The sequence below is a fragment of the Thalia democratica genome, chromosome 2 (genome assembly GCF_965202585.1).
Source record: "Thalia democratica chromosome 2, ktThaDemo2.hap1.1, whole genome shotgun sequence".
NCBI classification, from domain to species: Eukaryota; Metazoa; Chordata; class Thaliacea; order Salpida; family Salpidae; genus Thalia; species Thalia democratica.
The window spans coordinates 25,950,644-25,977,425 of record NC_139166.1 but is presented as its reverse complement, the minus strand read 5'-3'; the positions used below and the strand labels follow the sequence as shown (position 1 = coordinate 25,977,425).

The following is a 26,782-nucleotide window of genomic DNA, read 5'->3' as shown; positions in this document are numbered from 1 at the left end:
CTATTTTGTTATTTATAACCAATTTAGTTAAAAAACATAATTTTTGTTAACTTCAAAAAAATATTTTTTAAGGATTTAAGAAACTCAGATTGACTAAGGACAGTTTTAGGTTATACAGGACTGTTTTTTGACAAAATGGCAACTCTGAATTAAGCAATTGCTCAAAATCAAATTTTTGAAACTAATTGATCAACCATACATTTTATAAATTGTTGTAAGAAATATGTGACACCAAGAAAAATGATAAACTGCAGAAAAGTTAATGTAACCTTAATTAATTAAAAAATATGAATTTTTCAAGTTTAAAAAAGGTAAATAGTGTTTGCATATTTACTAAATTATTTTTTTACCTAAACTCCAACTAAAAAAGATTTGTTAATTTCAAACTTTATGTTTTACTTTTATTTCAAAAAAAGTATAACTTAATAGATATATTTAAAAGTTTACTTGACATTAAAAAGACTGAAAAGTTAGGTGCCAACAAGAAAACTACTGGTAAACAAATAAATTTGGTGAGTTTAAAAAGTGTTTGTTGTTTATAAACAGTATAAGAACTACAAGACAGTTTAAAATTAACTTTTCTTGTTTTATTTACTGATTTTTAGACTTAGTGCTACTAGTATAAATTTATCTATAGTTTATTCATATTTCAGTTGTTGTATTTTTGTAAAAGTTTTTAATTTTTTGTTGACTTTTGCTCTACTCATTAATTTTAATAGTTTTAAATACCGTTATAATAGTTAAATATACAAAATTTAAAATGTCCACTTTGATACTAGGTCTGATTTTATAAATGTATAAAGTTTTATATAAGAGCTGAACTTGAAATATATGATTAAATCATAATCAGCTTTGATTAAAAAGTATATTGTAGTTATTATAATCAAATTAAGCTAATTTTCTATAAGTCAAACTACTAATTTACTTTTCTTGGATTAATGGTTAATTGTTATGGTTCCATTTTTTAATTAAGGGCATAAAGGGTGAGGTTCCGACATTGTTTTTTACAAAAATTAAAATTTGCTTTTAGAATAAGGCTTAAAAGTATAAACTACAAGTCAGTTTTTATTGAATATTAAAAAAAATATTTAGTTTTTAGGATACATACGTTTTTTTAAAAAGTTTCCAATACAATTGAAAAACCACAAATTTTTCAGGGTCAATTTTCTTGGAAGTTTAAAAATTTATTTAAGATATATTTTCTCCTTCATTTTTTAAGCTAGAGACCTCAAATTTTTAGGAAACATTCCTTTAACAATTTAAAGTCTTATGATATTGCTTTTTGAATATATTGAAAAATAAAAATTTTAGATTAAAAACAAAAAATAGGTGGTTTTTTTTAATAAAGTTTTTGTTTTTAAAATAGAAAAAAGATTCTGCATTAAATCGATTTAAGTATTAGTTAATTGACCCACTGTAAAAATTTAATGAAGATAGGTTAAAAATTAAAAAATGAGATAGATTTTAGTGAAATATTTTTTTTTGCGCTTTTAATTTGCTCCTTTTATTAGTAACCTATTTAGGTCACCAACTTCGGTTGTTTATATCTTGAAAGTTACTTTGAATTTGTTAAGTGGTTAAAAATAGCTAATAGCTGAGATCAATGGTTCCCAACCTTTTTGATGCCCCGCACCCCTAAAGTCTGTTAATTTGATCTCGCACCCCTAACACTATATGCTATAATTATTTATTAATTAACTATCATTCCACTTCCTTATCTTTGACATGATTGAGTACTAATTAAATAAACTGTATTCTAAGAAAAATAAAAAAGTTAATTAAAAAGAATTTTTTTTTCATAAAGTTTATACAAAAACAATGCTTCAGCCTATGACTTCGTCATTTAGTTTTTTAAGATTTGAAAAAGTATTAGAAGTGAGGAAAAAGCACTAGAAAAGTAATAAATATTAGGCTTAAACTTAGAACTAAACTTATACATTTTGTTATGAATATATGTACTTAAAAAATAAAAATCAGCTGTTCTAAGATAAGCTTATGTAATCTTTTATTTTCAAAACTATTGGCAGCTAGGAGGTTTAAAATAATAAAGGTTTGAGTTAAGATTTTAAAAAATTAAAAGATGTTTAGTCTTAAGTTGTCAAAAGATATGTATAAAAGCAAATACAAAAAAGTTTGTATGCTTACAACTTATATAGAATGAAATAGATTGAAAAAGGTAAACGGTTTAAGTTCAAAAAAGGAATGAATAGAAATAAAGTTGATGTATTGAAAACTTTTGCTGATTTATAAAAATTGGTTTCACTAAAGCTAAAAACAAGTTTTATTAAATGGTATAACACACAGTAATTGCTGAGAATTTTACAATTTACTGATGTTAAATCTTTAAGCACCACTTTCTGCACAACTAAGCTTAAAAAAAGATTACATTATAAATGTAATAGACTTAACAGCTAATAAAAAACCTGCTGAAGATACTAATTTTTATCTAAATATTTCAATTAAAATAGATGCTAGCTCATAAACTGTTTTAAACAATTAATGGCCAGTTAAGAAAATAAAATATTTAAAGAATAAATTATTAAAATTAAAGGTGTAAAACTCTAAGAAAGCTTTACTAAAATTTTAATTATAAATTAACAGCTATTAATAAAAATAGTAAAATGAATTTATTTCTAGAAAAGCGCTCTTGCTCTATGACGTTTTAATAAAATTTATTTATTCAGAAAACTAGCGCCAACTCCTTTTTATAACAAATTGTACTTTTTAACTTTATAAACTTTATCAGAGAGTGAAAATCTCCTTCTTTTTCATACAAAAATGAAAAGCCATCTCGCACCCCCTGGAATGCTGCCTCGCACCCCCAAGGGGTGCGAGCACCACTGGTTGGGAACCCCTGGCTGAGATTAAACTCTACAAAATAAGTCCAACTTGTAAAAATCAAGATATACCCACCCTATGCCCTTAAGTTATGTTTTATCAAGATAAAAAAAAATTACTTATAGTTCTGCATACTACTTTTAAAAAATTTCAGTATTTTATTTTTTTAGTTTTTACACTTGTACAAAAGTATCTTTGTACTATAAAATTTATAAGAATAATTTGCAAGCATGTATCAGGGTTGCCAAAAAACCTAGAATTTGACAATTTAAGCACAAAAAAGTTAGAGATCAAAAAAAAACATAGAACACCTGTAATTCTAAGAAATTTTTACATGTATTTTTCAAGTACCATTACAGCATCTTTTCAATATATTAAGAGTTTCATAAGTTTGTTACTGTAGACACAATCTAAAAATTAAAAAAAAAAACTATTTTAATAAAAATACATTCTGTACATTTGATAAACGTTTGTTTACAAACTTTCTCAGTTTAAACTTTATATAATCTCTAAAATATGTGAGAGGTATTATTAAATTCTTATTTAGAAGTTTCTTTGTTTAATATCATAATATTTATATTCATGAATAATAAACAATAAAATTCACCGCACAGCAACAGCATCTGAGACAACCTATGACCAGTTTCCTCCTTATTAGGACTTATAAAAGTGAAGTTCATTGTTTATTATCAATGGTAAAAAACATCTCAACTAAGTTTATAATGGCCAAAATAAATAAATACATTTTTCACAGATTGATCTTATTTTATATAGTTTTTACTAAGCTACAAGATGCTTTTTACAAATTTTAAAAGTTCAAAATAGTTTTTGAGATATAGCTGGTCAAAGTTGGAGGCAACAATAGGTTTCTTATAGGAGGCGCAAACTAAATTGTTGCACTTTACTTAAAGTTCATATTTGTCGTCTTAAAATGATAAATACTTTAATATTTTTCTTACAAGTTATTACGCTAAATATATAGTTGAAATTTTTTGACTTTTTAACAAATTTTTTTAATTAATGCAGTCAATAAGGATATGGAGTTCTTGATAAAAAATAATTATTGAAAAAACACGCTGAAATTGAAAAACCAAAAACCCTTTTTTTTTAATTTCTAGTTAGTATAATTTTAAACATCAAAATATGGGAAAATGTATCAAAAAACTGAATTTTCATTTACATGTTAATATACTGAATATCAAATTTTTCCACATGTTTTGAATAAGGCTAACAACTCTTACTTACTTAAAGTATATTTTGTTAACTAAGCAATTGACTTAATGAGTATAGTTTATGAAAGATAGTATAAAAAATATCAGATGAAATTGATAAATTAAGTTAAATTGAAATTAGTGTTTTATTTTGTGTAGTAGTATTGTTGCCACATGATTTCTAAATGTAGTAGTAATGCTACACAAACATACTTAAATTAGTATCAACATTTTCTGTTAGATGTTTTTTTAATAATAAATATATTTTTAATTTATATAATAAAAATATTTTTTAAGTGTATTTTATGGTTGTATGACAATACAAATTCGGAATGTTTAAATTCCCACAATTCAAACTCTGAAAAAAAAATTAAGGTCCATAACTAAAAAAAGTTATATATATTTGAAAAAATTAAAAAAATTGTAGTTAAGTCTAACTAAAACCTACAAAATTTTTTTTGCTTATTGAAAAATATGTCTATTTAATATAACTCAAAAAGATACTAAACATTACCTTAATTTTAAACTTATTTTAGCCATATCTCCAAAAATACTTTAAAGTTTTCAGAGAAAAAAAAAGTGTCTGTAGGTATTATTTAGATATACAAACGTATTTTATTTTTTTCAAAAGTATAACTTTTAAGTTGAGTCCCTTTAACAAAAACCATAAGAATTTAAATTGTTGGAATTCAAATAGAAGTGCACCGAGATTTTCTTGAGAAATGTTAAATAAAAATAAGGCGTAATATACACAGGTTTATTCTTGTAAATCTCGATTACAATCTAAGCTAAGTACTTTAAATACTAAGAGTCTTTTCTATATTATCAAATATACTTATATAATCAATATATTGATTACTAGGCATTATATAACTCTCTTTGATAAATTATGTTTTTTATTCCTGCTTCTATGTATTATTTTACATGCACATCGTTGATATTTCAAAAGTAGCATTATATTAAATTTTATTAGTTTTAAGTTATTAAAGTTTTTATAGCATTATAACTTGTACTTAAATATTTCATTGATAAACTTTTTTGTGCGCAAATACTTAATTGACTTACTTACTTCCCCAATGTCAGAAGTTTTACTCAGCAGAGCTGTTCATTTTTTATCAATATCATCGTAAGTCAATAAAGTATTTGCATACAATAACTGTTTTTTATAATATATTGGGATCTGCTTGTTTGGATATATAGAGTATAACGCTTTATATGTTAGTTTTATACTTTAATGATCTAACTTAAACTGAGAATTTTTCAATTTAAAAAGCATTTGAAAAAGTTCTTCAAAATACTTTATATGACCTGTTCTTTTAATCCCATTTTGTTTACACTGAAAATAGATAGGGAAAGTTTAAAAATTCTTCATTAAGTTTAAAACACTTGAAATTGTGATATCTTTAAATTCTTATATGTACTTACAACTCGTAATAACCATTCATAGTATTTAAAAAAACTCGTAAATAACAGTTTTAAAAAAGTTATTAATTTTTCAAATAATAGAAAAAGTGTGAATTTTGGAAAATGCATACCAGTTGTTTCCGAAAAATTTTAAGTTGTTCACAGGATTCCACTTTAATACGGAATCTTTGCACCATATGCTATTAAGTATATACCAATTTTAATACAAAATCCTAGTTAAGACATTTTTTTAGTATACATGTACTAGAGCTTTTAAATGTTATCAAAAAACAGTTTTTGATAGAAGATAAGAAAGATACATACCTAGTTTAGAATTTTTTGTTTTTTCATAAAAATTTCTTTGACACCTCCTGAATAATCTAACATGTGCAGATAATTAAATTATATGGATACCAAATTACAAGTTTTTTCTACTAAAATGCTTATTTTGTACCAAGTTTTTATTATATTTTGTTTTTAATATAATTAAAGAAATATTGTTTATTAAGTATTTTTGTACTTTTCACTAGAAAATAGGTATGGATATTTTTAAAATCTATTTGCTAGGGAATGATTGAAAACTTTATATGTAGTACTTAAAAATATTGGTGCAAAACTCACAATAAAAAACGTTTAAGTAAAAGTATAATGTTTTCAACTAGAGTTTGATTTCTATGTAGCTTTAGGGTCAGACAACTTACATTTTATTGAAAATAAAAGTTTTGTTATTGACGTATTTATATTTTTTAAGATTTTTTAAGGCTTTATTAAGTTATAAAATTTTAAACATATATCATTTCAGTATGTGTTATGTATATAATATACCATTAAGCATATATCAATACTTAATAACTGTGACTAATCGATTATAAAATAAATTTAAGTTTCCTATATGCTGTCAACAAGCAGAGTTTTAGTATCTTAAACTAATAATAAATAGTTTATTATGATTATTAAATAAGCTTGCTTAGTTATATTCTTAACTGAGCGTTAACAAATAGTTTTTTATTATGTAGTTTAAAGTGAGATAGTATGTTATTTTGTTTTAATTAGGTTTAAAGTTAATGATACTTAATTAGCAAACCAAAGAATATTTTTAATATAAAACTAACACTGATTGTGAGTCATTTGGAGTTTATGCTTTATACACATCATTGGAGTTTATGCTTTATCATTTGGAGTTCTTTTCGCATCAAGTTTATTTTGAAAAAAAATTTATTTGGCGCGAAATTAGAATGTTTACAAAAATTTACAGAATATCATGTAATAACCGCTAACTCGAGTTTTATAATACGCTGTTTTTTTTTATTTCAGAATTTGTGTTGCTTTCTCGTTAGAGTTCTGATAAAATCTTTAATTTAAAGGCTAACTTTTTAGTAATAACTTATTAAAAACCTCATAAGAATCTAAATGAAACAGTTTGTTTCTTAACTTTAAGACTAGTTGTGCTATAAAATAATTTCTGGTAATAGGTGCATATTTTAGTCTTTTCGATCTTTTATTCAAAACTTAAAGTTTGTAAAAATTCTTTCAAATTTTTATAATGTGTATGTTTTGCAGCCGTTTTTTACTTTGAATTTTGCTCATGATGTTTTATTAAATGCTGATTTATGTTTTTATGTTATTAACAATTTTCATAAATGTTTACATAATATTCAAAAGTTCCAAATTTATCCTTAAAAATACAAAACAACAGCTTTTTACGCATATGTTTTATCATATCTGACAGCGTTTCACGGAGTCTCCGTAGATGTATTTGAAATGGTTTATGAGCAGTGAAACTTCGTAAGTTAATCAAGTATCTGAGGACAAAAATAATTGTTGTGATTTTATAATGAGCTCTGCTTGTCTGGATCTTGGTTACGTTATATCCATCTTAAAAATACACAGCTTCATGTGTAGTGCTGCTTATAAATCTTTAAAGTTCTCATAAATTTTGAATACTAATTTGCTCGTGCAAAATATTCGTTAGAATTAGGAAACTTTAGCTTAGGTAATATTTTAAGTTTAATTTATAAATTTACTACTGACAATTAGGTAAACGCTAGCTGAACATTTCTAATTCTTTATCATTCCAAACTCAACTATTTCATTTTTCTTATTGTTGTTAACATAAAACTTAAGTGGTAAAATCCAACAGTTATCTCAAAAATATTTTAGCTTGTTTCAGTTTTTAACACGAAAACAAGTATTGGTTAATTAGTTTAATTTATTTAATATAACTTTATTAGTATACCATAAAGAATTATGTGCAACTTATACGTAAAACTCTTTGCTTTGTATAAAATAATTAACTGAGTTCAAATAACTGAATTACTTATAACTTGCTTAAATATTAAAGAAATAATTAGCTGTATAAAAATGATATAAATATAGTTAATTTCCGATTAAGTGTGCATTTTCGATGAGTACGCACTTATGAGCAAAAAACGTCGTTAAATTTGTATCAATTTGCTGTAACTTACCATAGTGAAATTATTAAAAAAAACATCATATTATTAAAATTATTGAAATTATTAAACATTGAATTTTAAATTACCTAAATTGAATAGTTTATTTAAATTACTTTTATTTAATTTTAAAATAACAACTAATCCCCAACAAAATGCTATAGTTTGAGTTTCTGTAAACTAGCGGTTGTAAATACTACTAATACTTACTAGCTAACATACCTACGTAGTTACCTTACTAAGTTTTGTTAAAAGTTAAATCTGTTTTTAAGTTCACCAAAAAGCACATCAATATTTATAAAGTTAGTTTAGTTAGTGGAAATGTTCTTCTATATACCCTTAACATATTTACTAACAAATAGTAGACAATCTTTCATATATAAAGTTCTCTAATGAAGGTATGAAACATTCTATACTTTGTTTTACACAAAAGTGATGTTAAGAAAAAAAAATCATAATTTAATTTTTTTTTTCAATTTCTGAATAAGGTTTTTACATAATGAGCTATAATTTATTTTTGTTGACTTTAAACATCTTAAATTTAATAAAATTTTGCTATCTGAATAATAATACTTTAGTTGTATAAACTATAAAAATGCTTTAAAAAAAGTCAAATTTTAACTTGAAAAATAATTATTTTTTACCAAGTTTAAAAATTATTTACATTATTCAAATTAAGTTAGAATATACTTATGTAACCACTTTTTTTCTAATTTACTCATTGCATCTCAATTTAGACATAAATATTTTAGAATTTTTTTTAAATTTATTTGAAGATTTAAAAGCTACTATATTAAATGTTGAATCCTTAAAATTGGTATTTCGTTTTTATATTTTAATTACCAATATTTAAAAACAATAACTTCCCTTTTACAATTAAAGTATTACACCTGTATGTTCTCAAAAAATAAAAAGAACTTTTTATAAGCTAACATTTTATTAACTTAATTTCTTTTTCAGGTTATACATAAATATGAATTTTACCGGGTCCACGACAATAGTGTCTAGTCTTGATGATGAGAACGATATAGTGAAAGGAATTTTCAACAATGACATAGATTACGTTAGGAATTCTATAGCGAACGGTGACAATGTAAATGCATGTGACTTCGAGCGCAGGTTTGTATAGTTTCAGCGTTTTTTAAAAACGAAAATAAAAAAATAGTGCCTTGTAAATTTTTTTATACAAAATTAATTAAAACTAATGCTGAAGTTTATTAAAATTACTCACATCTAAACAAGCTGTTGTTCGAATATTTAAGCTACTTATACTTTAAACTAAAAAGTAGTATAAACTTTGTTTTTGTTTCTTGAAGTTTTGTAATTTCAAACACCTTAAACAGATTCAGGATTAGATTAAAATGAGTTTTAAAGACCATTCACACTTCAGGTCGCCTCTACACGCAGCAGCCTTCCTCGGCAACACGGCCATCATCGAGCTGCTGATCAGCGAGGGCGCGGAAATAAACGCCAAGGACAGCAAGTGGCTGACCCCGCTGCACCGGGCGTGCACCACCGGCAACTACGACGCCGTCAGGACCCTCCTGGACAACAGGGCCGACGTCAACGTCCGTGACAAGTTCTGGCAGTCGCCGCTGCACGTGGCGGCGGCGAACAACGCGGTGCAGTGCGCCGACTACCTGCTGCCCCACCTCAACAACCTCAACTTCAGCGACAGGGGCGGCCACACGGCCCTCCACCACGCCGCTCTCTCCGGACACGTCGAGATGGTGAAGCTGCTGCTGGGCAAGGGGGCGACGGTGAGCGCGTACGACCGGCAGGAGAGGCGGGCCATCCACTGGGCGGCGTGCAAGGGCCACTGCGAGATCGTGCAGATGCTCGTGGATCACGGGGCGGACATCAACTGCAAGGACAAGACCAATGGGGACACGCCGGCGCACGCCGCAAGCGCAGCGGGTCAAATTCACACGCTCAAGACCATTTTGGACATGGGCTACGACGTAGACATTGAGAACAGCACGAACAACACCGCCCTGCACATTGCCTGCAAGAACGGCCACGACGACCTCGTGCAGGTGTTGTTGGAAAACGGAGCGGACGTTAACCGGAGAAGCAAAACCGACAGCACCCCGCTGCACTACGCCGCAATGTCGTTGCACGGCGATGTCACTGTTGAGTTGCTTATCAGCAAAAACGCTACTTTAGATTTGCAAGACAACAAGGGAAAAACGCCTTTGCATTTAGCGTCTTACTATGGGCGCGATAAAAGATTGGAAAAGTTATTAAATTACAAAGCAAACTTTGAAATACTAGACAATCAGGGTAATTCTCCTCTACACCTTGCTGCTGCAAGAGGTAACAATCTTGTTGTCGAGTTGCTCTTGAACGCCGGCGCAAATCCCTTTTGCAGAGACGCTTCGGGCCGTTTGCCTCTGCACGTGGCAGCCCTCAACAGCAAGGTGGAGGTTTGCAAAAAGCTGCTCGAAGCTGCAGTGACCCAAGACGAGGGCGCCACGGCTTTGGAAATTATAGCCATAAACGATATGTACGGACGGTCGAGCATTCACCACGCGGCTTGCAGCGGCTCTCTCGAGTGCATCGACGTGTTTCTGTCGTACACGTGCGGACCTGAGCTCGTGCTCGGCGTGGACGAAGACAAGCGAATGCCGCTGCACTACGCCATGGGAAGCGCGGACGCGGAGTGCGTCAGAAGGCTGTTGGACGCGGCAGAGCAGCAGAACGCGCTGGGCGAGTGCGTCAACCACTGCGACAAGGACGGCAGGACTCCGCTTTTGCACGCCGCCGCTTCCGATGACTTCGGGAGGTGCGTGGAGCTCATAATTCCGTACAACGCTGACGTTTTGCAGGAAGACAACTTCGGAGTGAACGCGCTTCACTACGCTGCTGCGGGCGGACACTGCAGGGCCGTGCGATTGCTAATCGAAGCGACTCCAGAAGTCGTGGACAAGACCCATGTTTCCGACCTCGACTGCCCTACGCCTCTTCATCTGGCTTCGTTCTACGGACACGTGAAGGTAGTTGATTTGCTATCCAAAGAAATAAGAGACTCTGGCGATTTGAGTTTGGACGTGTGCGACCTTTTGGGAAGGAGTCCTCTCGAGCTTGCTTCGTACCAAAGCAACACGTCTTGCGCCAAAATACTGATATTAAACGGCGCTTCGCCTTCCTACGTGAACCCTCTGACAAAAGCCACTGCATTGCACTTGGCCGCGGCCAGGGGACACGAAAAAATGATGGAAATCGTCATCGAAGGGTTGAGAGACTTGCAGGTAGAGGAAAAAGTGTGCGACTTTATAAATTTGAAAGACGACGACAGCTGCACTTCGCTGATGTACTGCGTGACCAACGGGCACCACTCGTGCGTCGACTACATGCTCTCTCAGAACGCTTCGCTGTGGCCAAATGACAAGTTCGGCTGCACGGTGCTCCACCGGGGAGCCGTCAGCAGCTTTGAAGACGTCATCTGCAGCCTGCTGAGGCACGCGGAGAGCGAGGGCTTGTGCGACGAGTTCGTTGACATGCAAGTGGACGGGATGGAGTTGAGCAAGTACACTGACATTTTGGAGGCGAAAAGCGGCAACGGCAGAACCGCGCTGCACTTTGCCGCCATAAGAGGAAACTCGTCGATACTGGAGTCGATTTTGATGCTCACCCAGAGCGTCAACTCGATCGACAAGTTCGGCTACACTCCTTTGCACTACGCCTGCCTCGAAGGCCACGAGCCGTGCGTCGACGCTTTGATCTCGCACGACTCGTTCTGCGAGTTCAACGGCTCCACGTTCAGCCCACTGCACTGTGCCGTCTTCAACGACAATGAGTCTTGCGCCGACCGCCTCCTCGAAGTCATGGGCGATGACCTGATCAACCTGAAGGATCGCAAGGGCAGGACCCCGCTGCACGTGTGCGCCCACAACGACATCGAGGACTGCACGAAATTATTGTTGCGCCACGGAGCCGACGTCAACGCCACCGACTTTCAGCGGAGGACGCCGCTAATGACGGCCGTCAGCAAGGGCAGCCAGCACTGCTTCGAAGTCTTCATGTACCACTGCAGCAACACCGACTTTGAGCCATTGAAGCTGGAATCCGTCGACGCGGAGTTGACCGACTGCGATGGCAACAACCTGCTGCACCTGGCCTGTTTGACCGGCGACGTTCCTTGCGGGATGCGCATCATCGAGCACGAGCTCCCGCTGACGGTCATCAACGGGCAGAACAACGAGTACAAGACGCCGCTGCACATCGCCGCCCGCAAGGGCCTCACCGAGATTGTGGTTAGGATACTGGAGCTAGGCGCCTCGGTGAACATCTACGACCAGGAAGGGTTGACGCCGGCGCTCGCGTGCGCCCCCAGCGGCGACGTGGCCGACTGTTTGGACCTGCTCATATCGTGCATGCTGAAGATGAACCAGAAGAGCAACAGCGCGCTCACCCACTCCACCACCGCCTCCGTCATCGAGAGCTACCGCAACATGAAGGAGGACCGACTGAGCGGCTTGTCGGAAACGGGGAAGCACCCGAGGAGGCTGTCCCACATGTACATGACGTCGACGCCGGTGAAAAAGGAGGATAAATGCGCTCTGGCGGTGCCGACGGAGGAGAAAAAGGCGGAGAGCGACTCTGACACTTACTGATGCGTGACTGAGCCTTATTTCAATGACTATTTAACATAAATTTTTATGTAAACTTTATATATCATATATAGTATTTATGTTTTTTTTTTCGTAAAATTAAGGTTAAAATTTTAAAGTTTTTCTATGTTTATACTTTGTTCCATAGGTAATTTACACATAGATGTTTACGTTGTTTTATAAAACAACCTATATGTTTCTTCTATGTAGTTTACATTAAATGCTTCAGTAATTCTTTTTCTTTAAGAGAAATTAATTAAGAATTCTGATCCAAAACTTATTTATAAATTTATTTTTTCTGCGGTATTACTTGTTTAATTTCTTAGAAGTACAAACTTGATATTTTTTATATAATGCACAATGAAGTTTATTTACAATAACTTCGAGAACAATTTTTTTTTTCTTTTATTTTAATTTTATTTTACTAAAATCAAAAGGTTTTTTTGATATGTTCTAAAATCTGTTTAAATGTGTTTTGTTTTACATGTGCTAAATTGTTTGTAAACATGTTTTTATAATTTGTAAATACTCTTAGCAGTACTTTTGATGAAATAAAGTAATTTTTCAAAATTTATTATTATTTCATTATAGCTTTAATATTTACTTTATATGTAAAATTTTAATAAGTTTAGTAAGGAGATTAAATTTATTTTTTTTATTTTTTTAAATTTAATTCTAACATTATTCGTAAGTTTATTTTCTTACATATTTATATCAAAATTTGATATTGTTTTTTAGTTTTTGGACCAATTAAGTATAGTTCCTGTCTTCATGAAAACGATATATTAGTTTTTTAAACGTGATAAAATTACAAAACTTCTTCTATTTTACACAACAACTTTACATGTGGTGTGCGTCTAACTCAAGATTATTTTAATTTAGTTTAAAAAATAAAAATGGAATCGTACGAACCAGGTCCATCCAAGAACAAAAAGCGGAAATCTAATTATGACAATCCAACTGATGCTGAACAGTTGCAAAGTTTGTGGTTTTAATTACACTACAAACGCGTTGATCATTTTTGCAGTTTTTGATTTGATTTTTTTTAAAGCTCTATGGGGTAAACACTTTAAAAACCTTAAGTAAGGATTACAATGCCAGTTGCTAGGAACCTCGATTTTTTAAATAAAACGATCAACCGTATGTTAAAGTATTAAATATAAAATGTAAAGCAATTCCGTCAATATAAATTGAAGAAGCAGACTATTAACTTGTTGTTACAAAACTCATGATGATATTTTTGCAGGTAAAAAAGCAAAACTGTCCAGAAAAAATGAAGCCACAGATTACAATAAGCAGGTATGTTTTTTGACTGCTCATCTTTTCAAGTACAATCTAAATGCGTTTTATCTAATATTACTTAAAATTCTACCCACAGTAGTATCAAACAATCACTTTAGTAATTTTGAAAGGACGCTCCGGTGTACAGCAGCAACGCGAAGAAGATGATGCGGATGATGGGGTACAAGGACGGAAGCGGGCTTGGCAAGGAGGGACAGGGAATAGTCGACATCGTGGAAAGTTCCAAGCAGAAGGGAAGAAGGGGTCTCGGTCTCCGCGTCAAGGTAACTGAAATAAGTAAACAGTTTAAAAAATGAATATTTTTAAAGCTAATGTATTTTTTGTTTCAAAGGTATTAACTAGAAATAAAGCTTTTTTCTCATTAAACTACTTTATAGTTCATTAGAAAATAAGTACGTTTTTCAGCTTAAACTTGAAATAACCGTACATTATATTTGTATGTCTTACTAAGCTTGATTTTATTTTGCTGACTAATGGTTTATATTTTCTATCAGCTGGTATAACTTCCAGGTTGAAAATACCGAGGAAATAGTGGATTGGCGCACAGAGAGGCAGCCTTCCGAGATGGAAAATTACGAGTGGCTGCCGATAATTGAAGACGTCGGCGAAGACTTGAATCCCAGTCAGGACTGGTATCAAATCGGAAGAGTAAGAGAAATTCGTATTAATTTTTCAAGTTTTGTTAGCAGTACTTCCTACAGTATATTAAAGCGTAAAACGAGTCGGCTTAAACTAAAGTTAATAAGCTAATGTAGTTTTTCTATTAGTTTATAGTATTAATCTCATTTCATTGATGTAATCAACTTTTTTGTTTTGTGTTTTCACTGTTCAGACATAAGTAGTGTTAAGTTCAAGAATCTACTTCAAATGAATGTAATTAATAAAATTCGTTTTATTTGAGAGAAGATCTTTTTTTACAATGTTTTGACTCTATGAACTTTCAGAGAAAAACGAAAATAGATGACGAAATAGAATTTATCGAAGGAAATCTCTTACAAAAGCTTCTTCAATGTAAAGTGAGTTTCTTTATGCAGTAACACTAACTAATCTGTGGAGTCAAGTTTTCAAACTTCAAATCGTTGAATTCATCAAAAAATACTTTATAAAAAATACTTAACCATAACAGTTTTAATTTTACGTATTATAGCATTAGTTTACTTTTATATCTCCAGTATTAGTATAACCAAAAAAATAAGCTGCATAATACTTTAAAAAGACATTATTTATCTTTACAGCTATAAATGACTTAAACTTAAATAATTTGTACTTTTTTACTCATTACTTTTTTTAACCAATCAGAACGTGTTTGACGATTTGGAGGGTAATGAGATGCGAGGGGCCCGTTTCCGTAGCAACCCGTACGAAACAATAAAAGGGGTGCTTTTTCAGAACCGTGCCGCGATGAAGATGGCAAACATCGACCATTTGTTCGATAACATGTTCACCAACCCACAAGTTTGTTGTATTATTTACGTTATATTTAATGAAATTATAAAAAAGTTATTTTTACAGAAATTATTAAAATTAAACTGTTTATATTTATGCTCGTTATTTTTTTTTGTTATGAAGATGAAACAGTTTTAGTGTTATTACTTATACAAAAAATACGTTTTATATATAAACTGAAAGATCCGTATAACTTAAGTATAGTAGTAAAATTTAATTTAAAAAACTTCAAAGTTATATATGCTTGTGTTTATCTTAAAATGTATAAAGTCAACAGATTTCGATAGTTTTAAAGTACAAAACTTTGATATTAATTAGGAAAATCAATATTATAACCTTTTTATTAAGAAATAAAAATGAAGCTTAAATTTGGCTTCTTCAAATTTGTTGAAACTACTTTATAGTTGTTTTAGAAATAAAGAACATTTAAGTTAAAATATTTTTCTTTCAGAAGTTGTATTGTATTTACTATTTTGTATGTGTATATATTGATACATAATTATTGTATACATACTTATATTTTTATTATGTACAATCGACAAATATTAGTTAGTGTCTTTGCTTAAAATTTGATTAATAACCTAGAACAATTAAATTGTAACTTATTTTATTTTTTCAAATTAATGCATTAAGTCTACTTTATTAGATTCTATGTATAATTTACAATATATATCCAATAAGTAAATCTACAAGAGAAAAATTAATTTGCTAACATTTTTTTACAAAACCATGGTTTTAGGCAAACATATGTGAATTTTCTAATATCGTGCGACTTGTTTTATGTACATCTGCTTAAAGTAAACAAATAGTTTATCACAATCGAACGAACAAAATGAAAAGGTTGAAGCACTTGATATTAATTATAGTTATAATGATTAATTGTCAGCCTTGCCGCTTGGCTGTATAATGCGCAGCTAATTAAAGTTCAAGTACGCACTGAACTCATTTGTCAACAATAAAAGCAGCCTTGTTCAGCATTCAGCTTTTAATAGGTGAATATTTTACCTGATTGGCAGTTTATATCTATGTTAAAACTTGACGCTTTGAAATAATTAAAACAGGCATTAGGCGTTTTGATCTCCTTTAATACTGCATTAATTCAGAAGGTTACAGTATTTTTTGAAGTATTTTTAAAAAGTAATATGAAGTATAATTTAATCCATTTAGCTAACACTTTTCTCCTATCTTTTAGAAAATCTCATTATTTTTATGTCAAATGAGTCATGCTTACACATTTTTTGTGATGTTGAAATATGCTTTTTTAAATTGAAACGAAAATTTACTTTCTAGTAAAAGAATGTTTTATGCAATAAAGTTTTTACCTTTTTATTATAACAATGGCAATAAAAACGCATCCAATCCGCGCTATTCTTTAACACTTTATAAAAAAATTGCTTTTTAATTAATGTTAAGCTTTTTATTATTTTTGGTTTATTTAAGTCATATTTACTGTCTGCAAATGGCTTGGGTTATAAAACAATAGCCTTATTTTACTCGAGACATTAAGTAAGCCGTTTTGATATTTATAGCCTAAAGTTGTTTTTACAGTAAAAAAAAACAAAAAATTGTAAGATAGCACAACATGATTGTAACGTTTCGTGTTTTTCTTCTTTTGTCAATAAATTCTTTTCGCGGTTACGCTACCTTTTCAGAAAAACATATTCAAACGAAAACCGTAAATGACTTGTTGCACGAAAAAAATTACGCCAGCTCGAAGTGTTTCCACGCGCTACGATTTACATTGTTGAAATTCAAAAACACGCTCGTGATGACAAAAATCCACCGCAAATTCATTTTAAAAAACTTTCGTTGTTTCGCAGGGAATCACGTCGTCGGAGCTTTTGTACTTTGCCGACGTCTGCGCCGGGCCGGGAGGCTTTAGCGAGTACATTCTGTGGCGGAGGGGGTGGAAGGCCAAGGGCTTTGGGTTCACTTTGCGCGGGAAAAACGACTTCAAGCTGTACGACTTCCACTCGACCAACAGCGAGCTTTTCGAGCCCCACTACGGTTTGTTTTACTTTTGAGTTAAAAATAGGTTTATTATATTTGAAATCAGTGAAATAGGTTTATTAGATTTTTGAAATTTTTGCTAATCTTTGAATGTGAAAATTACTATAAAGTTTTCCACTACTAATTATCTTTTGAAACGTTTTTGTAGTATTTTCCAACATTGAAACTGTTGAATAAATTTAGTGCATTGGACTTTCTCTTTTAGCTGCAGTAGTTAATCTGCAATAAGATATTACACATAATTAAAAGAATAGCGTTATTTTCTCACGCTAGATCACAAGTTAAACTTGCAGTTTTTATGACAGACTGTTATTTTAATACTGAGTAAAGTGATAAACAGGAAACAGCCAGCCAAATACTATTATCACACGTCACCAAACGTATTAAGCGCGCATTTTTACACAAATCGCACCTTTTATACTTTATGTGTGATTCTTTTAAATTATTTTTTAAGTTATTTATTACAAAAGTTAAACTCAATTTTATTCTTAAACTCTAAAACTAATACTTAAATAAAAGTCAGCTCTGTATACTAAAAACGATTTTTTTAATGATTATTCTCCTTACAATTTAAACTTGTTACAACTTAGATATGTTTGGAATTTTCAAAGCGCCATAAAGTTGTCTGTGCTAACAAAAATAAATGATTAACTAGAAAATGTTGTTCACATGAAAAATTGCTGTTAGAATACATATAAGCACTGATTATATTTTCGCGCTTTTATTAATTCCAATTTGAATTTTTACATTTTTCATCGGTAACTTTTATTATTTTATAGTTTATTTTGTTTTTAAAGGTTGATTTGTATAGTTAAAAGTAATTCCAGTACGTTTTGAGTTATGACTGAAATATACGAAAATTGTTACACTTAGTTAAAAACTATCAATTCTAAACCATTAAATAATTTAAATACTATATGTAACCTAAACTAATATATATATACAGGGTTGCCACTTTACCTGGAAACCTGGAAAAATCTTGAAAAACCTGGAATTCGACAATTTAGGCAAAAATAACCTGGAAAAACCTGGAATTTGAGAAATTTTGAAATAAACCTGGAAAAACCTGGAATTTTTAATAATTTTAACATTTTTAGTACCAAAATTTCAGTTTGACACAAAAGATTTATTATAAAAATAAATTTTTTTGTCATCATCAAATTTTTTTTTTATTAATATCACATTTAAAATAACTTTAAAGCATCTTTTAAATGTGTTTGTACTATTTAACACAGTTTCTTTTATAGAAATTAAATTAAAACTAAAAATAGACCCAAAAATGTTTACTTTTAAAAACCTGGAAAAATTTTTGAAAAAACGAGTGGCAACCCTGTATATAATACATAACCATTTGATAGAAATTTAAAAAGTGCTTCAAATGGTCAACCAAACGATTTAACAACTAAATAAAAACATTAAATAAAACTAATTTATTTAGGAAAAGGTGGTATAGATGGAAATGGAGACATCACAGACACGGAGAATTTGCAGGAATTCGCTAAATATGTGATGAAAAGAACTAAAAACAAAGGAGTACACACTTGCACTGCCGATGGGGTTTGTTTTTAATATATTTTTTTATGAGAATCAGTTGTAGTTACGTCATAAAAGTCTAATGTATCTTAAAATAAAAAAAAAATTTTTCTTGAAAATTTTATTAGTGTTCGTTATTGAAGTATGTATTACATTAAAAATTCTACTTAAGAAATGAAACAAATATTTCTGCAAGTTCTATTTTTGAGAGGGAATGCATTGCACATTCTAGTTATTCGATATCAAAAACTTTTTCTATGTGCTGCTAAAGCCACAAAAAAATCAATCATTGTTTTGGCTTCGGTTTTTGTTTGTTAAGTATAAGCTAAACATTTATGCACTAACTTATCCAAATCAGCTCATTATGTTCAAAGTTATTTGTTGAGCTCATACATTATTCATGTGCTTCTCTTTATTAAGGTCCAAATATTTCCTCATAAACCGTTGTGTTAATGCTTGATTTAATAATCTGTTTTTAAATGCTATTTTTAAAATATAGCTCAAGTTTGTCACATTACAATACTAAAGAGAAACTTATAAAGTATAAGATATTTTTTAATCTTTTGGTTATCATTTACGTTTTATTTTTTTCACTTACTGTATTATTGTACTTATAGTTTTTATTATTTTACTTATTTTTGTTAGTATTATTATTTTACTTATTATTGCGCTTGCTATCAAAATAATTATACATTACATTCCTTGATTTTGGGCCTTTAAGAATGTTAATTAAACTTAACGATATTTACTTTTAACAGAAATACAATTTTAGTACTTATAAAATATAAATCAGCAAATTTATTACTGCTACTTTAACAAATTAAAAAGCATGTTAACGTTTTCCGTTTTTTATTATTGAACGGCTCTCTGCATACCCTTGGACTGCAAGCACATTTAAATTTCCAAAAATAAGTTTATGCTGGTCATAAAGTTATTTGACGTTCAATTTCTAATTTTACAGTTTAGATTCGCCACGCGCCACTTAACGCAACCCATCATAAAAAAGCAAGCGTTCATTTAATATTTCACCGGCAGGGCTTTTCGGTGCAGGGGCAGGAGAACATCCAGGAGATACTGTCCAAGCAGCTGGTGCTGTGCCAGTTCGCCACCGCGTGCCTGATATGCAGGAGGGGCGGCAACTTCATGTGCAAGTTGTTCGACATGTTCACCCCCTTCACGGTGGGAATGGTCTACTTGCTCCGGATCGCCTTCACGAAAGTCACCATACTCAAGCCGGTCACCAGCCGGCCCGCAAATTCGGAAAGGTTGCTTTTTTTTTTTGAAACTGAAGATTGGTTTTCGTGTATGTTAGGGAAACTAATATAATTTTGTAAATATTTTTTGAAGAATTAAATTAACGTTTGTAATAAAACTATGAATGAATATACTAAATGGTTAGTTTTTTTCACATTAGGATAAATATAAGTTCACTGAGCTTTCTTTCAAGGCATTTTTTTTAACCAGATTGAATGTGAAAGTATTGAGTATTTATTGAGAATTGCTATAAATAAACATTTTTGTTTTAGATAACAAAATTTAATGTTATGTAAAAGTTTCCAGAAATGTTTTAATACACTAAAAACTGAAAAGGCTGCTGCAAAACGTAGTTTTTAATCTTTATACAGCGCTATATACTTTAATTTTTATGAAATTTTTTATTGTAAAATCAAATAAGAACTAGTTTGTAAAAATTATTATTTCCTTGAGTACATTATTTAGAAAAAAATTTGTTTTGTGAAAGCTAGTATTTAGATAAAGAAAATAAAAGTATGTTATACAAAGTTCAGCCATAAATGAATATTTTCGTTGTGTAAATAAAATGCATCAACGAATGGCATATTAATTGACATTTGAGCTTACAGAATACTGTCAAGTAGGTTTGCTGAGGAATGCAAAAATACATACGTCATCAACTTAACAAATAATTAACCGCGCTCAAATATTGTAGGCCAGCTATTTTTAGAAGAAAGTTCTCGTAGGTAATGCAATAATCTTACTTGTTTATTGTTGTAGTCAAATTAAAAGTTCTAACAAATTCAACAAAATATGTTCTAAAGGATGATATTATTTTGTTTTAATATTATTAAAAAAACGTTTTTAATTATTCTTGGCACGTTTAATTTATTATATTTTTCAGATTATCTCAATATAAAGTACGTTTATATCATATTTAGGCTATAAATAAAGCTTATCGAGTAGCTTTATAGGTTTTCGCATTATAAAGTTTGCAGTAAAAATAGCACAAATGTGCTGTATATCCATGAGTTTATCAGCCTTAGGCCGTTGAATAGCTGTCAAATACATGTGAATTTTAGTAAATATTTAGGTAAATATTGTTAATAATTTACGCCAACTATATCCTAATCTTATTTAAGAGCACTTCAAAGCTCTTAGCCTCTTTTTTTTGTCAAAACAATTGCCGAACTAAATTCTTTTACTGCTTTTAGTTTTAACTTTGTGAAAAAATATAAGCGAATACAAAGCTTTCATATAAAAATTTTTTGAAATTAATATTTGCTTAAACAGTTTTATATTCAATACACTAAAACAACTTCTGTTCAATAACGTCTATAACCGTTATAAGATTTTACTCTATCAAAAGCTACTCTGAAAATCAGTTCACTTTAGCTCAAATCAAGGTTTTCATCACCTAAATATGCTAATTAAATGACGGGCAAAAAAAATTTTTTAACTAAAAAAAAATTCTGTGTTACATACAAACGGCGATATTTCACACATGTCATGTTTCAAATAACATTATCACGCAGGTACGTGGTGTGTTCGGGGTTCAGGGACGACGAGCAGCGGCTGATGAGCGAGTACCTGCTGCACGTAAACAACGAGATGAACGAGCTGAAGCAGACTGACGAGGACGTGACCGACGTGTTTCCCATGGAGTCCATGCTCGAAGACGTCGACTTCTTCAACTACGTGAAGAGCTCCAACACCACGTCTGTTGATTATCGTTCTTCTGTTTGCTTTGCATTGAACTTGTTTGATTCACAGTGTAATGAATATACTTTTTAAAACTTTAGTGACAAATACAATGTTTAATTGATAAGATTATTTGAACTTTTGCTGAAAGTCATATAAAAAGATCTTTTTATACGCCTTTTCAGTTTGTCTTTATTAATAAATATTTTATTTATTTACATTTATGTAATTTAATGTTTTTGGTGTAATGTAAAGAGTAAATTTGAAAAGCTTAAGTAAATACCACATTTTCTACAGAATTGCTGATGAACAATGCAAAGCTTTGTCAAAAATCCACGCATACTATAGAGACAAGTTAGAAATTGATTGATTTTGTTAATCCTTTTATTGCACTTTTTTTTTTAATTTTGAACTTTAAAATTAATTTTTTGATTAAAAGTCAAATGATACTTGAAAAAAAGAATGTATTTAAATTTTCAATATTAGGTTTGTTTTAAAAAATATTTTTAAAGTTTGAGGTCAATTATTTTTTAGTTTTTCGTATTTTATTTATGCAAATTAAAAGTCCAAACATATAATTAAATCAAAAAAACTTTTTTGTTGTGTCACCCAGGAGCTTGAAGGAGACGCGGCAGTCGGACGTGAGAGAAAAATGTCTTCAGAAATGGGAAATCCCCGATCAGATCCGCAGGGAGCCGGCAAAGATGCAGGCGCGGGAACTTTTCGGCGAGCTGTGCGGCGAGAAGCTGGGAAGTTTTCAGCCAGTAGAAGTGTTTCAGCGCAAGAGGCTGGAAAACACCGGTCAGGTCGGCACCATCCACAACCACTATTGTTACGTCACAGGCAGCCAGACACCTCACTTGCTCATCAGCAGAGGCGTGAGTTTTTTTAGGGACTGTCTATCTTAAATATATTATGGAAATTATTCTTTACTATAACTGCAGCCACTGTTCTACTTTAATGAAAGAAGAATATTTATTTTGTATAAGTTTGTCTAATAAGCTTGAACTTTCTCTTTAGTTTCGTTTTTATTAATAGTTTACATCGTGGTTTTGATTAAAAAAAGGATTGAAGTGTTTATTGGGTTGCAAAGTAATCTTTCATCCATGAATTAAGTGTTAAAAATTATTCTTAAGGTTCTTTAAACTTATTGTATCATCTTATTTACTTTGATATTTTACTGCTTTGTAAAGTTTTGAATTTAAAAACCTTTACAGAAATTTTGAATTATAACTAAATTTTTTTTAATAGTTTTTACATAAGTATTGAATTGAAAACCTACTATAAAAACGAAATACTGTACATTTTTTCATTAGACATAACTGTTTTCATAAACTGGTAAAATTGGTTGTAGTTTTCAAACTGCTCCTTGAAACTAAAGATAAACTTATTTGGTCAAGACGTAGTAGAAATTAGTGTTTTCAGCTTATTTACTTATAAACATGTACAATAGTAGATTAATTCAAACCATGTATTAAACGCAACAATGTGTTTGTGCAGAGGAGACAAGTGTTCTTGTACACGATGCAGCAGTACGGTGACATGGAAGGCAGGTGGGTGAACCAGGCCGAAATGGAACTCAAGCTGGAGCTTCCCAGGAACACAATCCTGCTCGTTGAAGTTGTTAAGGAGCTCAAGGGTCAGGTTTGTAGTCAACGTTGTACTTTTTGTTAGTTGAATTTTTTTTTGCATTATGTAAAGACTTGTTTGAGTTTTTGTCAGTAGTTAAAAAACGCTACATTAAGATTTTACTTAAAATATCGTTGTTGTTGTCAGTATATAACTGAGTTTCACAATTTAACTTTCAAAAGTAGCTTAATATATTACATATATCTGCTTTAGTATTTAAATTGATTTTTAAATTTATACTATCTAAGATTATAAAGCATTAGTTTTTTTCGTATATTTTTGTTCGCATAAAAGCTTAATTGAACTAAATCCTCCGGAAAGTAAATGTTTAAATGTTAAGTAAAATAACTCCCACATCTAACAGACAATCAGGTTTAGGAATGCAAGTTATAAACACTTAAAACAAAACAATTAACAGGATAGGGGACAAAGACATGAGAAAGCGGTTCATATAGTTGACGCTGTATTCATTGCTGGCGAGTATGTCGGTGATAAAACCTACCCTGAAAGGTTAGCAATATATATATACATATATATATATATATTATATAATTAAGGTAGTAAAATTTATTTCTTCCGTACTATAAAATTAAAAGCCAAAGAATTTTCTTCTTTTAAGTTCTGTTTTCTTCACTTAAAAAAGTCTATAGAAGAGTAACATTCAGTATTTTTGAATTTACTTAAATAAGGTATGCTGTTTATATTTTACTTCCTTGTACTAAGTGCTTTAAGTTAATAACGTTTTCAGAACTGTTTCTTTGTTATTTTACAAAATGAATTCAACAGAATGAAATCAGCTAAATTACTGATAGAAGCATCCCTCAGAACAACTAGGAAAGGAATAACTACTATAAAATGCAAGAAATACTTTAGAACGGCAAATATACAAAAATTATTTGACAAGTAAACTGTTCAGTATATTAGTGTAACCTGTGGCTAATTTAGATTTAAATCAACTAGGTTTATTTTCAGCACTTAATTATTTTGTTTGCAATTTCCCAAGTTTAATATTTATCCAAATTCAATAATCAATTATATTTTTCTCCTACTCTAACAATTTTTTAAATGCTTTTGTAATAGTTTATATTATACAGCACGTATATGTATTAAGAGTTTCACGTATTATTTTTACTTTTAACAGTTAAATCTCAGTACGCTCAACAGAGTGTTATAATGATTTAATAAAATTGACAAGCTCTCAACAGAGTGAGCTTGAAGAAATTGAAGCAAGGAGGAACGAAGCCTTGCTTCGACAGCAGCAACAAACACTCGAATAAAGAAGCTTTCTATCAGGCGTTGGCCGTCAAGTTCATTTCTGTTTGCCAGGGTTCGTTTGCTTGTTTGCACGTTCAGTTCAAATTGTTTTACCAAGTTCAAATTTTGCAGCTGTTATAAAGTTAAAATGAAAGGTACAATTTGCAAAAATTATTAATTCATTATAAAAATAGTTTTAAACTAGGTCAAAGAACTCTGGCAGAGCAAAAGTACTATTTTCTAAAGATCTGTTTATAAATAAGTTCTAGAATTCAGTGATTTGTTTATAAAATTAGTGTTGTTTTGTAACTGATACACGTAAACTTTTTTTTTTTGTCTAAACATAACTTGAATTACATCCACAAAACTCAATTATACTTTTTTACCAAGTTGACTCATAAAATTTACAGATTGCATTAAATCTTTATAAGTTCTAAAGTATTAAAACAAAATGTATTTAAAAATAAATTACGATTTGCTGTAAATATAAAATTAAAATAAAAATTTGTAGATGTTTTCTAAATTAGATCTCTTATTTTTTATACATTTAACTTTATGTCAACATTTTTGTATACTTTGTTGCTTACTATTGGGATTTTATAGATCCCTGGATTATTGCCTTCAGTAGATCGAGTCAGAAGTTGTACTACTACAACACAAAATCAAAAGAGTCACAGTTCGAATTTGATCATGCCAAAATGAACTCCAGTTTTAAGTAAGTTATTAGTTGTCTGATTTTTTACACCACAAGTTACATTTACGAGTTATGACAAGTATTAGCTCCGACTGTTGAATAAAATTGATACACTAGAGACAATTAATAAACAAAAGGGTTAAATAAACGTCGGATAACTTCTTTTTCTGACTACTTTAGTCCTGAAGTTTTATTATTGTAGTTTTATTAAATTATTTCTTAATACTACAGCATCGAATAAAAAAAAATCATTAGGGGAAGTTAACATAGATTAGAATAGTCAGTATAAAAAATAAATAGTAAATATTTACAGACACAACGCAAGAAACAACTTATGTTGGGAGTGGAATAAAGACGAAGATGAGATGACTTTCGTTACCAAGCAATCCATGTTAGACTGGGTAATGAAGAATAATTAGTGAAAGTTGTTCTTGTTACTTTATCCAAACATTTTTTCGGAAGTTACAATAATTTTTAATCTTACTAAAATAATAAACCCTGTATTTTATTCATATTCCGACTAATCCATCCAGATAGCGTTGATTACAAAATAAAAGATTATACTATACTTATTAATTATATTCTGTTTTCCTATCATAAGAGTCTCTTTATTTTTATTTGGTTCTGGTTTATTTGCATAGCATTAGTTAATAAGAATTTAATTTTTTATTAGTACGTTTCCAGTGTAAAGATGTATTTTTGAATTAAATATGTAATTTAATGATAAAGCTTTTTAAGTAAATTTTAAAAACTCTGTTTTATATGTATGTTTATTTTCATAAAAAACTGTTAATTTATTTAAGTTATACAATCGCAATGTGTTTTAAGAAATATAAAGTGTTAGTTTTGTAATATGTCTTTTTATATGTTAATATAGCAGTTACTTGATTTATATGTGTAACATTTGCTGGAACATTTAATATTTGTGTTTGACTATTTTTAAGTTGGCAACTATAATAAAAGACTTTTTAATGCTTTTTCTTTCTTTAAAACCTTATACTTTTATTTCGTTATATAATTTTTAATTTTTCTTAAAGCAACACAAATATACAAAGTAATTTGTCCTTTCATAATAAATTTATTTTAACCCTATTTATACCATTCTAATTAAAAAATAGTATGCATAGGTATAAATCTAAAAAGTAATAAAATTGTTTGATAAAGTTTAGCAATGATGATTTTGCCGAATATTTAAAATTCTAGACAACTTCTGTAAGTATTTACAAGGATTCTACAGATGGTAATCATTGAAGTCTAAAAACAAAGAAGTTTTCAAAATTTAATATTTCCCTTTTAAGCAGTACCCTAAGTATATATACCATATTTTAGTTGCTGTTTTGCTTTTTATAATTCTTCATTAAATTCATAGTTTTGTAATTTACTCTTCCTAAAGTAAGCAACGATTTTTAACAAGTAATTTGTATTCGTGATACATACTCAAAGACACTATATACTTGATTTTTG

At 30.3% G+C, this 26,782-nt stretch overlaps 2 protein-coding genes across 2 annotated transcripts; both read left to right on the top strand.

The window, feature by feature from the left end:
* Positions 1-428: 428 nt before the first annotated feature.
* On the top strand, positions 429-13,079 carry LOC145830082 (uncharacterized). The gene is made up of 3 exons (XM_082937971.1): positions 429-512; positions 8,864-9,022; positions 9,294-13,079. Exons 2-3 carry the CDS (start codon positions 8,877-8,879, stop codon positions 12,517-12,519), a joined length of 3,372 nt encoding a protein of 1,123 aa, XP_082794097.1. The 5' UTR covers positions 429-512; positions 8,864-8,876; the 3' UTR covers positions 12,520-13,079.
* A 317-nt stretch (positions 13,080-13,396) lies between these two features.
* Positions 13,397-26,151, top strand: LOC145830084 (cap-specific mRNA (nucleoside-2'-O-)-methyltransferase 1-like). Its single transcript, XM_082937972.1, has 18 exons — positions 13,397-13,497; positions 13,763-13,815; positions 13,929-14,081; positions 14,329-14,466; positions 14,763-14,834; positions 15,118-15,273; positions 17,085-17,271; positions 18,713-18,831; positions 19,843-20,072; positions 21,576-21,758; positions 22,039-22,095; positions 22,355-22,619; positions 23,242-23,385; positions 23,789-23,880; positions 24,157-24,273; positions 24,576-24,697; positions 25,228-25,339; positions 25,632-26,151. Exons 1-18 carry the CDS (start codon positions 13,413-13,415, stop codon positions 25,735-25,737), a joined length of 2,391 nt encoding a protein of 796 aa, XP_082794098.1. The 5' UTR covers positions 13,397-13,412; the 3' UTR covers positions 25,738-26,151.
* Positions 26,152-26,782: the final 631 nt, after the last annotated feature.

Excerpts from the sequence above, each read along its gene's own strand:
- LOC145830082 (XM_082937971.1), top strand. The coding sequence starts at position 8,877 with ATGAATTTTACCGGGTCCACGACAATAGTGTCTAGTCTTGATGATGAG. Across the intron at positions 9,023-9,293 it reads GCATGTGACTTCGAGCGCAG|GTCGCCTCTACACGCAGCAG; the intron begins GTTTGTATAGTT and ends TTCACACTTCAG.
- LOC145830084 (XM_082937972.1), top strand. The coding sequence starts at position 13,413 with ATGGAATCGTACGAACCAGGTCCATCCAAGAACAAAAAGCGGAAATCT. Across the intron at positions 24,698-25,227 it reads GTTCATTTCTGTTTGCCAGG|ATCCCTGGATTATTGCCTTC; the intron begins GTTCGTTTGCTT and ends GGGATTTTATAG. Across the intron at positions 25,340-25,631 it reads AAAATGAACTCCAGTTTTAA|ACACAACGCAAGAAACAACT; the intron begins GTAAGTTATTAG and ends AAATATTTACAG.